The following is a 16,122-nucleotide window of genomic DNA, read 5'->3' as shown; positions in this document are numbered from 1 at the left end:
CGGTACCAAACGTTGCCCGGTGAACGCTTTTCCCTCTTGTTTCGGGAAATCGAACTCTCGTTTTTCCTTCTTCGCGTCTATACTGGCGCGTTCCTTCCAACAATTCGATCCGCGATCGCCTCGTTTCGCGATACATCTCTGAAAATAATTCCGCGAGAAAAACCCAGGAGATTTAATCGCTTCTCGGGACCAGTCATCGTCGCGTGATCGAAGGACGTCTCGGCGAGTTACCTAGGGATTTCTGATTGGCCACTAGGGAATAATTGATTCCGTAGCGCGGTCGCTACTATTTTTGAAGCGTGAACGCTGGCTTGAACTCTCGGAATCGCGATGACGTAGCTGTTTATACAAATGACCGCTTCCTGGACGCGGCAGCGGAGGCAATGCCGCGAAACTTTGTGATTGCTTCGAGAAGAAGAGGAAAGGGGGAGGCATGCCTCGAGGAAGAGATTCCTACGGTACATCTTGGACTAATCGATCAAAACGTTGCAAGTTCGATCGAATCCGGTAATTCCTTTCTTACCCCAGCCGGTACTTCAAATAAACAGAGATCCCTGCGGAGGATGGTCTGTCAGAGAGAAACCTGTTTGCTAATCTGCGAGCAACAACAAACGGCTGCTTTTGAAGTTGTACGGGTTCTCGAGTTCCGTGATCGCCGGGTTCCTTCGGTCAGATCGATTTTTCGATAATTTCGGCCAACTGTAGCTTCAATTTATCTGCCCGTATTATTCCTCCTGACCTATCGTCTGTGTTGGATCGCGAATACTTGCGCGGATAAGTACGTAGCAAGTATTTCAATAACAGTCTGGTTCGTCGGATGCGCCAACTTCGAGCGATCGTCGCAGGAAACCGACGTGTCTGAATCTTAACGCGCGAAAACAGAACTAGTTGACTTTGTCTTTTGTCACTTTGGACCTTGAATGCGGCGATTGTTTGGACATCTAGAATATCTTAACTTTGGGTCGATGCTGACTCTAGCTAACTTAGAGCTCGTTTAAATCCTTAGAACTCAAAGGAGGAAAAAGGTTCGTTGAACCCTGATGATTTTCAACGGAACATATGACCAACGATGTCATACTTTTACACGCACGAAATTGACGAGAACCAAAGTTGCCACGAATTTCCGATGGAAACTCACCGTGTCGAAACTTAACCAATTACCTGTTAATCGGATCAACGGACTTTATCGCGCGTGAAACTTTTACTCGATGAAGGTGAGGGTAATCAGCGGGCGAGACGATCAGGTGTAAATAGTTGTAGGGACTCTGAGGCACGGATACCGCGGAAGCGCGAAAAGAAACGTTTCGAGGTAACCGAGCCTATTCGAAGTTCTCGAAAGTGCAACATACCTTGGAGCATCGATGTTGCTATAAGCGAGGTTGAAGTTGCAAGTTGTAATGACCAGAAGTAAAGACTTTTGTCGCGTAGGATACCGAGTTTACACCTGTCCACGCACCATTCCCGATAAGGATACGGTAGCCGTTGAAAAGACACGTGACAGATGGCGCGGCCATTGCAAAATGTGCTCTCTAATGGCGCGAGATATACGTTGCTCGCAGATTAGACGGTTAACTGCGGAGCATTAGTTACGAAGATGATAATAAACAGCGTTATCGCTTAACGCACGGCCACCGGTGGATAACGAAGAGGTCGCCTATCGTACGAGTGGCGACACGACGCACCGAGCCACGTGACCAACGTGATATCGTAACGCGTTACGTGTTATAGTAAAAAGCATATCGTCGTCCGGTAATTAATGTTACTGCAGCTCGTACCGCTCATTGAAATGCTAATACTTGTACATTGTTTATACTTGATTTATACGCGAGCATTGACGCGTACACGCGCGCGACCGTACGCCTGCCGTATCTCCGCCAATCTGATTGCCCGAAAGCTACAGGTTCTCCAACCCGCACCCTGGTCAAACGCGAACTTTCCGTCTTTTAACTTCCGCTAGTACCATCCGGTTAAGGTGTCCTCTCTGCAGTTTTTCAGAAAGGTACTTCAGGTGTCAAACAGTCGTTACCTTTTCAAATTTGGGTCGAAACGGAGCCAGGCACAATTTGTCGGTAGTTAAAGAAGCGGAACGTACACGAGATAACGTCTGTATAAGGTGCGCGAAGTTTGTCGTGGCAACTTTTAAAGAAAAGGGTCGACAGGATGAAAGAGGGACAGTGGAGATCAAATTTCAAGAATTTCTTTACACTTTCGTGTCCGTTTCCATCCCCTTTTAATGCGCGTTCCTTAAAGAAACAGGAGGAGCGCGGCCGCTTCTCTATCAGGATGAACATCGTCCCGGAGGACCCCTTTCATTCCTGACAACCCTACAGCTTACAACTAAATTAGCGCCTAATAGCAAACCACCGAGCCCGGGCCCCCTCCACGCCCGAAACTTGATTATTCTCAGATACGGACAATTATTTTTACCCGGCGTCTTTGGATTATCAGACAACTTCCAGACTCTTGACAATTCTCGTTACTTTATCCTGAGTATTCGAAACTCGCGATATCTTCTTAGAGGCTCGGAACTGCGACGTAGGCTTCGTTTAATCGCTTCCCGTTTGCTTTCGATTTTGAGAGAACTAACTTGGCTAGAATCGGGAAGATAGGAGCGTAAGCCAGGAGTCGCCTCGTTATTTTCTATCGCCGAATTCCAAATTCTTGGTCGAAAGGTTGCGATACGCGAAAGTCTCGAAACGTTGTCCATGGAAAATTCTTAACCGCGGTTTTGGGAAAACACGTGGATCAAACCGCCTCCGGTCCTGCTCTTTTTCCGTCGTTCCGCGATCCGGTGGTGTCGCAAAACTGTCCCCTGAGGGACGTTGTCCTTGCCGCGTACGTTTGCACGGACAAAGTCCCGTGGGAAAACGCGAGAGATCGGAATGCGGAGGAAAAGGGGTTTCCGTAGCGCGTATCCACACGCGTCCGTACGTATGTAGGTACACGTACGACCCACCCGCCACACCACACCCTGGCCACCTCTCCGCGTCGCTTCACGGCCACCCCTTTCGGCTCGGTGGTGCGGCAAATCAGTCGTTCTTATGGGAACACGATGGTCGACGACGTTGAAAGCGGTGGTAGCTGTTAAAGAGGAGGGTCGTTGGGTTGTCGACGTGGGTGGAGGTGGCGGTGAAGGCGGTGGGCACGTACGAGAGGGGTGGCAGAGGTGGGTGGGTTTGGTTGAGGGTGGTTTGATCGTATGGTACCACGATGTATTTAATCTGCAGGCCGCTATATGGTCTTGGTTATTCATGGTGGTCGGGTGATGGGGTTCTGGTGGGGGTATGGTGTACCGTCACGAAGGGTGGTGTGGGGTGGGGGCGAGATATTGATCAAAACCTACCCTGGCACCAACCTCTGCTCCCCCTCTTACTCCATCCAACCCCCTTACGGCACCCTTCTCTCTATTTCTCGCTTTCTCTCTCTATCTCTCTCTCTCTCCTTCTCTCTCGCTGCTTCGTTCTCTCCCTTTTCTCTTTCTCTTACTCTCTTGGTCTACCCACCCCTACCCACACCTTCCTTCGTTCCTCACCCCCTCGCTAGACTCGACCGAGCGTAGCCAGTGGTTCTCAGTCACGAATTTCGAAAATTGGAAGAGGTTCTCCCTTGACGAGATAAATTATTTCGCTGCTTTCGCGAGGGATGCGTTAACGCTAACCTGTTTGTCGGTGGGTCTTTTTAGATCCTAATCTTTTACGACATCGAAACTTTTTATTACTACACTTCACGATTAATCATATATCATATTATCGGTGATTTCAGACACGAATACAGACTTCACGATAAGTTAATCTTTTAATTAAAATCGAATCTGTCACGAGCCATGGCGTTACTTTCTGCCGTATAATTATCAATTTCTGAAGCAAATAAATGTTCGCGTGGAAAATGTCTAAAAAAGATGATAAATCATTTGTCGTAACGAGACATGTGTATCGAATATTAAAATCGTTAGGTCTACCCAACAATGAACAGTCACCTGTCTCGACTTCCGCGTGGAAAAGTTGTAATTACCAATAATTTCGAGTCCGAAAAGTACGCGAATGCACACAGTTTGTACACGAGTCCAAGTTGATCGATGTAATTAGGATCGGCGCAATTAGAAAACACGAGATGGCTCAGACTATCAAAGAAGACGTAGTCGCACGAACGAACGGCTCGTAAAAACTTCGTAGCGACTTTCAAAGTCGGCTGGGAATAATCTCGGGGGCCAAAAGTGGAGCGAAAAGCAAGGGAGAAACTTTTCCGCGGAGGAATCCTCGATCCCACGTGTTTTCCGTCGTTTTTTCTCGTACGGTCGTTGAGGGAAGCGGTAAAAGTAATAGATACGAGCATGGCTTATGAATCTTATTTACGACGCGTGGACTAAACTTCAAATCACACTTTTGCTCTCTCCAAGTATATTTTTTTCTGTCGGCAAAAAATTCGAGCGGTTTAACTTTCCGAAAGTATTTTTACTGTTGGATTTCGTGCAAAGGATGTGGAATTATTTTTACTAATTACTGCCTTCGATCCCAAGATGATTCTATGGCTACTGATTCGTACAATAATTATCTCGATCGTGCTGTATCAATTTCTTGCGACCTCGATTGCAAAAGCGTGGCGCGATTCTCTGCTATATTTGTAATAGAAAAAGAACCTTCACCTGTGCTTCTGTCGAGTGGATCTTCGTCAAGCTCGTCCCTTTAATGATCCCCGAGAAGAGAACGCTTCGGAGTATCGTCTCGAGGACCGTTGTAACGACGGATGTAACGCCATCGCGACATTTAATTATTTTGATCTTTACGTTCGACGCGGTTTCGCGCTTTGCGAACGCGGATTTTCCCGCCCACGCGCGGCTTAACATCGATTATCTCGACGGGCATCGATGCGGAAGAAACAACGGGAATTTTTATGAAAGATTCTACCCTTTCATTTTTCTACCCGTTCGAGCGATAGCGAATCGAAGTGTCGCAAATTTTTGTTGGTCTCGAGTTTGGCTACAGTCTTTCGACTTTATTGTTAGCACGATTTAAGGCGACAGTATATGGATTTTAATTAATTTGGTTTTATCGGACTTTCGATTGCACTCTTCATTACGAAACGTCGCAAAGCGATAGAAGAACTGGAGCTTAATTACGATAAGTGCTACGCTTTCTATATACATATGTCGTATTCCATATTCTACAAATCCAGTAATCAGAAGGATATCTTTAGCCAAGAACGGAGGAATAAGCCTCTCTATTTTGGTAGAACTGGAAAGCAACATCAAATTGTCCAAGAAGGAGTCACGCTCGAAGAAAAGTGTCGGATGAAAAGAGGCAAAATTTGTGGAATGATCCACGCACCCTTTGATCCGTCCACTCGATCGTCTTCCTGTCCTCTCTCTTTTAATTACTGTGATTTTTCACGCGTACGGTTTCACGTTCTGTGTCGCGAGGCAAAAGAAAGGTATACTTGTCGCGGGGTAGCACCTGCTAAACCGATATCTTTCAGCTTCACGGATTCTTTGAAGTGTATCGACTCGCGGGACAAGCCAACTACGGTGTATCGCTGTGGCTTTTAATTACGCGCCAATTAATTAACACACCGCTCTCGCCGTTTCTTTTCTCATCCACTCCTCTCCCTCTTTCGTCGTTTTTTTTTTTATTTCATTTAGCCGGACGTAGCCACGCGGAGCCATTAGAGGCTCTAACCGCGCCACCCTTTCCCTTGCCAGCGAGTTATCTCGTTAAGAAATTAACCGCGAATTAACGCTGTTTTACCGCATAATTAGATGACCTCTAAAGATTACCGTTTACTCCCCTGCGACGAAACGTTCGCCGTCTCGATGTGTCCACCTATCTAAACAACTTGTTTGCTTTTTATGTCGGAATCTCCGTATTTGTGAAACGATACATGTTTACCCTGCAATTAGATGCCGTAAGAATTACCATCGAGTCTTTTAAAAATTTTTGAAGATCATTCAGTGGATATACAAGGTAGAACAATATCTATGGTATTACTTCGTTTCGAGGGGAACCGAGATTAACTCGCTTTCCTTATCCCATCGTTTACGTTCTCTCCTGGACGCACAACGAATTTCAATTTCACCCTACAAGCTTGTCCTGTACTCGAGTCGTCGTTGCGGTTCGAAGCAGCCCTAAAAACCCAATTAATCGTGGAAGTAAAGGAGACAGCCTAAGCGAACAAGGAAGTCACCTGTAGATCCGTAAACGCCTCGGTAGCCCAGCGTCATTGAGCAAACAAGCATCGCACCCTTGGCCATCGATGGCTCTCGCTGAAGTACTCTAAGCTCGATATACTTAGCGGTTACCCGATCAGCCTCAATCTAACCCGTAGCTGTCCGCTAACTCCTTGGCGACATCGCCGCCACAGGCTGAACACGAATCTCCTCGAGATCTAGCAAACTTTCCATTCAACCTGCTATTCGGAGATTCGAAATTGCTTCTTTGCACGCGTTCGACCGCGTCCTTTGACCATCGATGCTTGCAACTTCCTCATTGTATCCCTCTCCGTGTATTTTCAACGATCAAATTGACTTGGACGAAATTGTTTTTTTTCTCTGTGCAAATTATGTAGAAGTTCATGGCGTACATTAATTCTTGAGCGAGGAGTTAAAGGTCCAAATTTCTTTTACGATTTCGAGAACTTTAGGCGCGTGACAAATCTCGTGCACGCGTAATACGCATGCCGAATACACGCGAACTGCTCTTAAAGGGCTCGTATCCACGCCTCCAGTGTTCCGGTACAAGATTACTTATCGGCCACGACAGGATACTCTACTTTAAAGAAGCCACTTTGCACTCCCCGCGGTCGTCGAGCTGTTTTCGATACGTTCAACAATCCGCTCCGCGATTATCGAGCCTTTTTTACCCGATCGTCCTATCTGGACATTTTTCATGTCCCTCCAACCCTTTGCGATTCTTTACAATCGGCTAGATACAGGTGACCCTGTTTCTCAGAATAAATCACCTCGAGATGCCCAAAAATAGACGAACTTTAGAAACCCTCATAATTACCCAACGGAGACTTGAATCTTTTCCAGAGTATACGAATACGAGTTTTATACTGCATTTTTAAAACGTAGAGATATTAAAACGCGACGGATTAATTTCCAGTGTCACTCGATTGGACGCGAGACCGGGTCATTCGAGACCCGGTATCCAAGGGTTAACTCGCGATCCAGACCCGTGTATACCTCGATCAGTGTTCGAGTGAGTTCTCAGCCTCCAGAACGTTTCTCTCCGACCTGGGTCTCTTTCCTACCAGCTTCTTCGCGGCAACGTTTCTCCTCGTTGCACCACGGTTCCATCTTGCTCGGTTACTCCTGGTTCTCCCGACGGTGGTGGCAACGAGCAAGTTCGAACCGTGAGTCGAGTCGAGTCGACTCGAGTCGAGGAACCCTCTCCGTGCAGAGAAAGAAGAAAGAACGAACGGTGAGGAGCAAATGCTCTCTTCGTTCGTTCGTACATTCCCCTTCTCCCTTTACCTTTCTTCAGTTCCCTTTTTCTCTCTCTTTCACGGCGATGTCGGTCTTCTTCTCTCCCTTTTTCAGCTGCCTGCACCCGTGTTTCTTCGTTTTTTCCGTTCTCTCCTCTGGTTCTACGGGGGTCAACGTACAGGCGCGCGGCGTGACCGAAATCACACACACGCTCGTTGCGAACCCGCTCGACTGTGACTCGCTTCTTCGTCTTTATTTGGCCTCTAATTGTTCCTTCTTGCGCGACGCCTGTCGGTCTGCTTGCCTTACCTTACCTTTTCTTGCTCGATCCGAGGAACTTTCGACGATTCACCTGAACATTCCTAGCTGGACCGGCGTCTACTCGCCGCGTGGAAACTCGCGTAACTTCCGATACTCGATCACTGCTCGTAGCTCAGTTTTGTAGGTAGCGAAAAGGAAGTGTTCGATATTGCTAAAGGTATCCATTGTCCGGCAGGGTTTAAGTACCCTCGACCGTAGCCAAAATTATCCCAGATAATCCCGAGTATTTCACCGTGACTATACTCCTTTAGAGAAGGGAACAAAAAACGATCGTATCACTTCGATGTCCGTTTACCCTTGCGTACCCTGCGGAAATATTGCAAGAACGCTCCGACACTTACCGCGATTTACGTTTTTAAAATACAGATTTATGCAAATTTATACGAAACGGAGGATCTGATTCACGAGTGGTAACTTATTCTGGAGTTCTCCGCGACAATCAACGCACCTCACCCTCTTGTCGGAGCAATTAACCCCTCCAGCTCCCTGTAACTGGAAGATCGTGGTCGCTTCCGGTCGCGATAGTGGTTTCTGATCGGTGCAACAACCTGACTCGTTTCACCAACGTTTCTCGGACAATGCCACGGATCGGTCTGGGCCACGCTTACCTGGCCCGAAAGAGAGGGGGTGACTGACGAAAAAAAGGGGGGAGGGAACGGACCCTGGGTGTCGCAGGCAGCAGATTAATGGTCCCAGGGAATTCTTGGTACTCTATCCGAGGACCGAACTCTGCTAGAAGGTCGTCGCGTAGACCAGAAACATGCACCGCCCACGCATACAGAAGGAAATTTCATTGGAAATCCCCTGAAGATGGGGTCTTAGATGCGACTGTGGGCGAACCTGATCGATTAATATGCCATAGAACGTTTGATAATCCCGAATAATCCTTGATCGATGTTCAATTTAACGCTCATAATCGAACACTGAAAAAAACTACGCTGACGGAAGAAACATCGCAACTGCGAACAAATTGCATTCGAACGCGTTTACGATTCGAAAGCGACCCTAAAAACCAGAACTGACCCTACCTAACGGTATTCCGAAAATTACTGGACGCGCAATAAAAGCTTCGGTAATAAATTCTCCAGGCAAGAGCGCAACGTTTTATTCGTCGCCGAATATACAAGTCAAACTGACCAAGTGACGCCAATCGAAGGAAGCAAATGGAAAAGAAAACGAGCGTCTCCGAGCGTTCTTCTATATCGAGGAAACTGTATCAGCCGGTTGGATGATTCTCGATAAACGAAGCGAGGAAGGTGGAAGGAAAAGTTTATTTTCCGTGAAAGGACAGAGGGAGGGTACCTGGAATTTCCAGCGCTTTGTAAAACGGTCGCCTTGCGGCACTGTTGGCCCTCGGACAATGATACCTGTTGTCTCAAACTCTACCTGCGAGCCGGAGTACCGAGTTACCTGAGTCCCTGTCCTGTTCCTTAGGTCGCGGTTAGGGCCTCGTTATTAGCTTTGTACCGTTTCGAACCTGTTCTACGCGCTCTTCGTTTCGAGTACTCTCCATTTGATTCGTCACAATTTTTTACGTAACACTTCCGTGATAGAGAGCTACCGTAGTGGGTCTCTACTTACGTTTCGAAATTGACCCACTAACAATGTATACGATATGGAGACAATACTTGATACGATTTCTGTGTCAAATTTAGAGATGGAAGGGAGAGCATTTTTTCGCGAATCTGATTTCGAAAAAGGCCGGCCTTAATAAGTGGATTACGAGGGAAGTAATTTAGGATTAAAAAGTAATCGACTCGATGTCGTTCTGTCCGGTAAGGAAATATCCTACGATCCCGTCGGTTGCAGCGAAGAGAAGATTAACCGGATGAAGAGAAATGGTCACGAGGAAAAAACCGGGAAGATTTTACCGCGAAAAGTTGGACTCCTTTAAAGGGAAAGGATAATTTCGATGTTGCTATTTCCTTAATTAAATGTATAATAGCATAGATAATTTCGATAAGTAGTCTCGAATTTGTTTGGTTGGGTAAAAAGATTGGATTAGGAGGAGTTTGGAAAAGAAAGAAAGTTGATAAGGTGAAAGGTTGAAGGAACGATGGTAGTCGTTTTCGCACGCGCCGCGCGTCAAGGCAGTAGACCATTCTTCTTCATCACGCCCGTACAAATGCGTTCAACTTGACCCCGAACGCGATAAATCGGATTTCTGGGCTTCTGTGATCTTAACGGAATCAATTCTACGCCGTTTCCTCGGGACCACCGGCGATTCGGAGAGCGAAACTGGCTTTTAGTGGACTTTGACGAACGCACGGCTTCCACGTTCGATAGGACATCGTTTGCCAAATAGGAAGACTTATCCCTTCGGACAGTCGTCGCTTCTTCTCTCCGGTTGGTCTCGCAGATATTTTCGAGGTTTCTGCTCGATCGATGGTAAGGAAATCGACGGATTGAAAAAGCGCACTGGGGGCCTTGGAAAGAGCGCGCGAAGAAGTCGTGGAAAAAAAGGGGTTCGGTGGTAGCCAGGGGTGGCACGGCTCGTCTCGCGTCTGGTCGCTTTGGTTCCGTGGACAGAGCGGCACGGCAGCGGGCATCGTCGGGCATTGTCGGGCATCGGACGCTCACGTGGCTCCCCACCTTTTCGGAGCGTGCGTGAGCCTCGCTCCCTTCCGAGGTTCCTTTCGCCGTGGCTCCGCTTCGGCTTCTCCCACTCGGTGTCCTCGCGTGGCTCTCCCCTTCCAACGGGTCGTGTCTGTCCTCGAAAGCTCGAACGCGACGGCAGCGCCGCCACGCCTGCCGCTCCGCAGTAACGCGATTGCTCTCGTCGAGTATACAGGCATTCGCGGACGGTGTCTAAGGTTGTTTCGTGACACGCTGCTACGTGTGTTGTCCCGCGTCGTGTTCTCGCTCTCTCCCTCCCGCTTTCGCTCTTTCTCCCTCTCTCTCTCTGTTACTTTCCACCCTGCAACCTCTTCTTCTTCTTCTTCTGTTCACGTTGGTGGTGATCGCGTGTGTACACGAGAGTGCGCGCGCGCGCGCGATCACGGTGCTCGCAGTGTTCTTGAGTGATCGTCTGGCGGCAAATCGTTTCGAAGAGCGTCGAAGAGGAGATCGAGAGTCGAAATCGTGGGCGTTCGCGAAACAAGGAGGAATAGTGCACTCGAGCGGTGAGCGTTCGTCGCGCGGACTATGCCGAAACGCGGCGAGCCAGTCGGAAAGCAGCAGCGTGCTCGCGCGGGCTTAGTGTTCGGGTCGCCGAGCGGCGACTGAGACGCGACCGCGCAACACGGGATGCTAAGGTTCCCGGCGGGAATCGGTGGCAAGCGTTGCCCGAAGGAGGAGAAGAAGGCCGGCAGGATGGGCGGCGGGAGACGAGGAGCGTTGGTCCGCGACGTAGGTGCGCACCGCGACGCCGACGACGTGACGGCCACGTGCCCCCGCGGATGCCTAGCTGACCGCTGGCATTAACTACCGCTGCCGCCGCTGCTTAGTTCTTACTCGCCCGTAGAATAGTTTAGTCGAGCGAAACGATCGCGTTCGCGTCGTTGTGCGGCAAAAACAACCTGACCAAAGTGTGTGATAATCCACGGTGAACGGAGCTTCGCAGTGCGTCGACGACGAGATACGCCTCGTCGAAAGAGTGTACCGGAAGAGAGTGCTCTTCGAGGATCGTTTCCTCGGGGATTTCGTAATCCTCGAGTTCGACGATAGTTGTGACGGTGGACGCGAACAGGTGGCACGCGTACAGTGCGTTTTTCGGTTCGGGATCGAAGAAATCGCGCGATAAGGTTACGCGAGTCGAAACGAATCCCGCCAGTGAAAGAGGAGAACACTGGCGTTCGATGCTGGACTCGTCTCGGGAATGTTGATTCGAAGTCGGAGTATCGAGAAACTCGAAACGAGCTGCCCGTCCCTTCCGTCCGAACCGCCCCTAACCAAGGGCACGTGGTCGCTCGAGTTCGCGGACGAGCAAAAGTATACGCGCGAAGTGCAGTGATTTATTGGCCACGGTGAACCTACGCTCGCGGTGATTACTCAGGGTGATCGATGAGTTTCTAAATAAAATTCGTATTCGATCGTTGGTCGCGTACGATCGCCGGAGCATCGACAAAAGGAAGAAATCGATCGCGCGGACAAGGTGGCAGCGATCGTAAATCCGTGATCGGGACCATCGGCGAAGGAGAAGTTGTACGGCATCGTCCAGTGGAAGAGAACGGATTCCCGCGCTCGTACAGCAGTCATCAGGCCGGCGGGAGTTCGAGGAGAGGGTGAACGGCGTCGTGGAGGGGGGAGTAATGCCGGTAAGGGTGGCACAGCGCCCCCCAGGTGGAATACCACTGCACGCCGGCGTGCCGGTAGCGCCCAGCAGCGTAACCGCCCCCGGTCCGTCGGGCCGGTGCCTCGGGGGCCCGGCAGCGCCCCCCGCCGGCTCGCCGCCGCTGCCGCCCTCCTTGCAATCCCTTGGCGGCGGTGTGAGCAACGCCGCTAACACCGCTGGCGCCGCCAGCAACGGCAACGCCAACGGTAACGCCGCCAACAACGGCCTGAACGTCGGCAATACCGGCAACGCCAACAACACCAACAACAACAACAACGCCAACAACACCGGCCAGGGCATCAACAGTACCGGCCTAGGTGTCAACGCGACGAGCGGCACCACGAATCCCTTGCAGGCGATGGCGTCGGCGGCGGCCTCGCTGACGCAGCTGAACAATATGGCGAATGGCCCGCTGCCGCCGCTAGCGGCCACCGGACCGACCGGACCGCCTAGTTTGCCGCCACCGCAACCGGCCACCACGCCGACTCACGGGGGTCCACCGACGCCTCACGCCGGTGTCACCGGTGGACCCCATTTGAACGGAGCTTCTCCGAGTCCTCACCCTATGCCGCCTCACGGGATGATGAGCGGATCGCCTCACGCGCCTCATCCGCACATGGGCGGCGGCGGACCGTCGCCTCATCCTCATCATCCTGGTCCTCACATGGTCGGTTCGCCGCATCATCCCGGACCCCATCCCATGGGCCCAGCCGCTGGCATGATGGGCCCGGCTAGTATGCAACCGCAAGGGGCACCCGGGATGTGCGGTCCGGGACCTACTGGCCCGATGGGTCCTCATGCTCATCCGCAGGGACCCGGAGTACCCGGACAACCACACATGCACAACGACCCCTTTTATTGCTCGCCTTTTGGATCCCACTACTTCAGGTAAAATTGGTATATCTTTCTATCCTTTAACTTAACTCGCCGATGACCGATTCTCGCGAGTACCAACACCGGAAATCACCGATAAACGTCGCGTTTCATCCGTACGCTCACGGTCGTCGGTGGGTTAACGCCGATCGGCCGAATCTGTCGATCGCGTGTCGTAGCGGCATTGCTTTCAACGAGATAGGCAGCGATTTGAACGAAGGAACCTTTTTTTACTACGTCGATAAGATCGCATCAATGTTCCACGTGGTCGCGCAAGGTTCTTCTGTCTCGAAGAATACGCTGAACTTTCCTTGGTTGTTTATGCAAATCTACGTAGATCCGCGCGTAACATCTCATTTTCGCGGACCGCGTAAAGCCTGTTTTCTCTGTAGTCAACCTGGCGTAGCTATTTAGCCTTCACGGATTTCTTCGAGCTTTTCCATCCAGAGCACGAGCTATACGCTGTTCAACGAAGGGGGTGAAAAAATACGCGCGTATTACGGGTCGAATTTACATCGGACGCGGTCGAGAGAACCCTCTTACCGTTCGACGACAACGGTTCAGATCAATCTTGCCGCGATTAGGGGATCAAGCTGCGATATAAATAAGTAATCCGCCATTACATCGACCGTAACAACTTTTTATCACGCGAAGCGGCAGTCGCGCGATCGTCCAAGAGGTTTCCGGATCGTGTGGCGGTGCTTTCTTTCGAGAAAAGGGTCACGCGACCACCTCGAAGAAAGCGTATCGCGTGAACGAAGAAATTTTCGTGCGAAACGCGACGTTCGCTCGCTGTCTCCTCGCGGATTCCACAAACGTGTTACATGCTGGATACCCTATCTGAGGGGACTAGCACTTTTGGGCGGGAAAACGATACCCCGTGTTATGTTCTCTCTACAGGATGAACTCGATTTTCGGGCATCGAAACAGTTAGAAACGTTCGAAATTGTTGGTCGCGACCGGATTCAGACGGTTCTTTTACAGCCTAATACTTCTCGTTCCGTGCCAATCGTTCAGCGATCTCTCGCTACTACGCTCTCTCGGGCGTAGTAACAGTATACCCGGAGAATCCGTTATCATAGCTCGACCAGGATCTTTCTGGTGACCGTTGCGCGGTCGAACGTGTCTCGAAACGTGGCCACGAGCGAATTGTTCCCCTGAACACCGAAACGAAATTTTGTGTGTCGTAAATTCGAGTCTTGGACCCTTCGTCGAAATAATAACAGGAGCAGTTGTTCCGAGGATAACGGTTATTGGCAACTTTCGCCGGGGCAATCGATGAATTTCGAAGCAGTAGCTCCATTTTTGGGCGCGACGATCGATCAAGGTATTATCGAGCAATTATCGCGTGGACAGGCGAAAAAGGAGCACGTTCGCGTGAGTCAGGTGCATTCTGACAGTCGCGTGGACTGCGTTTCTATTCGTAAGTTCAGGTGGCCCGCAGGTGGGAGGCGCCTCTCTGACGCAGGTGTACGGTGCAAAACGCGACTTCCTTCCTCGTCTGGAGAACGCTTAGACCGGACTGGTAGGGTCAGAACCGATAAGAGAAGCCGGTGCATGGGCTAGCACGGTGACGATTATCCGGTTCTTCTCCTTCGACCTTCCTTGTATCCGGTCTGGACGTCTCTATCGGCTCGACATCATCTCCCTGTTCGCTGGCCCCGTCTGGGTAATCGCGAGGGTTCATTAACATAAAGCGTTCCACGCTGCTACATTCGCACGATTCGTTGAATCGTTCAACGCCAACTTCGGCCCATTTCTTTGTCTAAGATTTTTTTCCATCGAAAGCTTTCGAAAAAGGGGCACTCGGACGAGATTGATTCAACGTAAAGGGATTGCGAGAGGATGTAGTTGCATCTTCGTTTTGTGAACGATACGGAAAACAATCGACGGTTCTTTTCAATAACTTGACGACGAAATAAATAGCAGGAGGAAAAGAGTGACTGGGCGTGTGCAATCGGAAGTCGAACGGCGTCGGTGAGCTTATCTTATCGCGGCCTCTCGGTAGGATAAGAAGGACCTTGATCGCTTTGCGACAAACTGAATCGACACCTTGGCTCGTTGCGAGGGCCCCGATATTTCCAACGTCGTCATTTTTGCATGCTCCAAATATTATTCGATCAGCGCCCTCGAGATTCGTAATTAGAGTATCCTGAGATCAAATCACAAATTGTAATCGGTACTTTTCGTCAACGTAGAATCGAATCTTTTCGCGCGAACTTTCCAAGTGTCTCGCGAGTTACCGCGTGTTTCCCGATCAATCAAACCTCAACCAACGGACCAGAGCGGTTCGAGCGATCAAACGTGCAATTGGCGAGGTTTTTGCGGTTCCAGCGAATCCCGCGCTGCTAGAGGAATCGATGAACGCGGAGAAGAGCAAAGAGAGGAAAAGGCATCGTCTCGGCGAGGCACGCGAGGAGATACCTGGCTGAGCGCATAAAGTCGTGTGCAGGTAGCGTATCAAGCCGTATCGTCGGTCGGTTCCAGTTTCACGTGAAACTGTTCGAGCAATCGGGCAGGTTCAAGGCGAGCCTGAAAAGTGGAATGCACGTGCGTGCACACACGGAATATGAACGTAGCTGGTCCTTCTAATGGAACGTTCGAACCAATTAAGGATGAAATTTTTATCGCGTTCCAGTTTCGTATTTGCTGCGCCGAACTTCCAAACTTTTATCGAAGTATTAGCACGGTGAACTCCGAAATATTTACTCGCGATCGGAACTGGTACGAATCGCTGTAAAACGCGTAAAGACACGGATCAGATCTCTGATTCTCTAGTTTCGTTATACTTTCGATCGAAACGTATCTCGATTTTCCACGCACTCGATTAACCCCGCCGCACTCGATCATTCGCGTGGTAGCATCTTCCGTCCCTTCCAATTACTTTCAAAGCTCCGAGCTGCCGGCCCAGGAAGCGGATAAACCTAATCCCCAGATTCAGGTTCAGGTATACGTGTCCGAGAATGTTCCGGCTCGCTGACGAAACAACGAAAACAGTAGGAAGGTGGTCAAATGGAAGGAGAAACGGGGATGTACTTAAGAAGATGACAAGGTGACAATGAAAGGTAGAAAGGACTCGTTTAGTCAATGGGTTGCCTTAGGAACGTGGACGTACAGGTGCTTGGCGACAGGTGCAATTTGGCCGACAGTAGCTCTCTTCGATGCAACTGATTTTTCCGATGCGAACTTTTTTCTTTTACAACTCTTCTCGAGAATAGTTCTCTTCTGCGGCTTC

At 50.0% G+C, this 16,122-nt stretch overlaps 1 protein-coding gene and 1 long non-coding RNA gene across 7 annotated transcripts in view; one reads left to right on the top strand and one right to left on the bottom strand.

Moving 5' to 3' along the window:
* Positions 1–8,362, bottom strand: part of LOC143265833 (uncharacterized) — a 47,495-nt gene extending 39,133 nt beyond the window's left edge. Inside the window, exon 1 of the long non-coding RNA XR_013040587.1 lies at positions 1,350–8,362. This is a non-coding gene — a long non-coding RNA (uncharacterized LOC143265833). The remainder of the gene's footprint in view (positions 1–1,349) is intronic.
* The window catches only part of Chi (LIM domain-binding protein 2 Chi), a 95,165-nt gene that overhangs the window by 36,538 nt on the left and 42,505 nt on the right, over positions 1–16,122 (top strand). For 2 of the 6 annotated variants that reach the window (XM_076540080.1, XM_076540079.1), the window contains exon 1: positions 10,467–12,902. The exons of 3 other annotated variants lie outside the window; for them this stretch is intronic. In XM_076540080.1, coding sequence (XP_076396195.1) covers positions 11,992–12,902 — 911 coding nt within the window. In that variant the 5' untranslated portion in view covers positions 10,467–11,991. Of the gene's footprint in view, positions 1–10,465; positions 12,903–16,122 lie in introns of those variants that run through there. One more of the 6 variants, XM_012285807.2, reaches the window with a different exon arrangement.

The sequence above is a fragment of the Megachile rotundata genome, chromosome 15 (assembly GCF_050947335.1).
Source record: "Megachile rotundata isolate GNS110a chromosome 15, iyMegRotu1, whole genome shotgun sequence".
In the NCBI taxonomy this organism is placed as follows: Eukaryota; Metazoa; Arthropoda; class Insecta; order Hymenoptera; family Megachilidae; genus Megachile; species Megachile rotundata.
The sequence above is the reverse complement of the archived record's forward strand: the minus strand, read 5'-3'. Positions and strand labels throughout refer to the sequence as shown.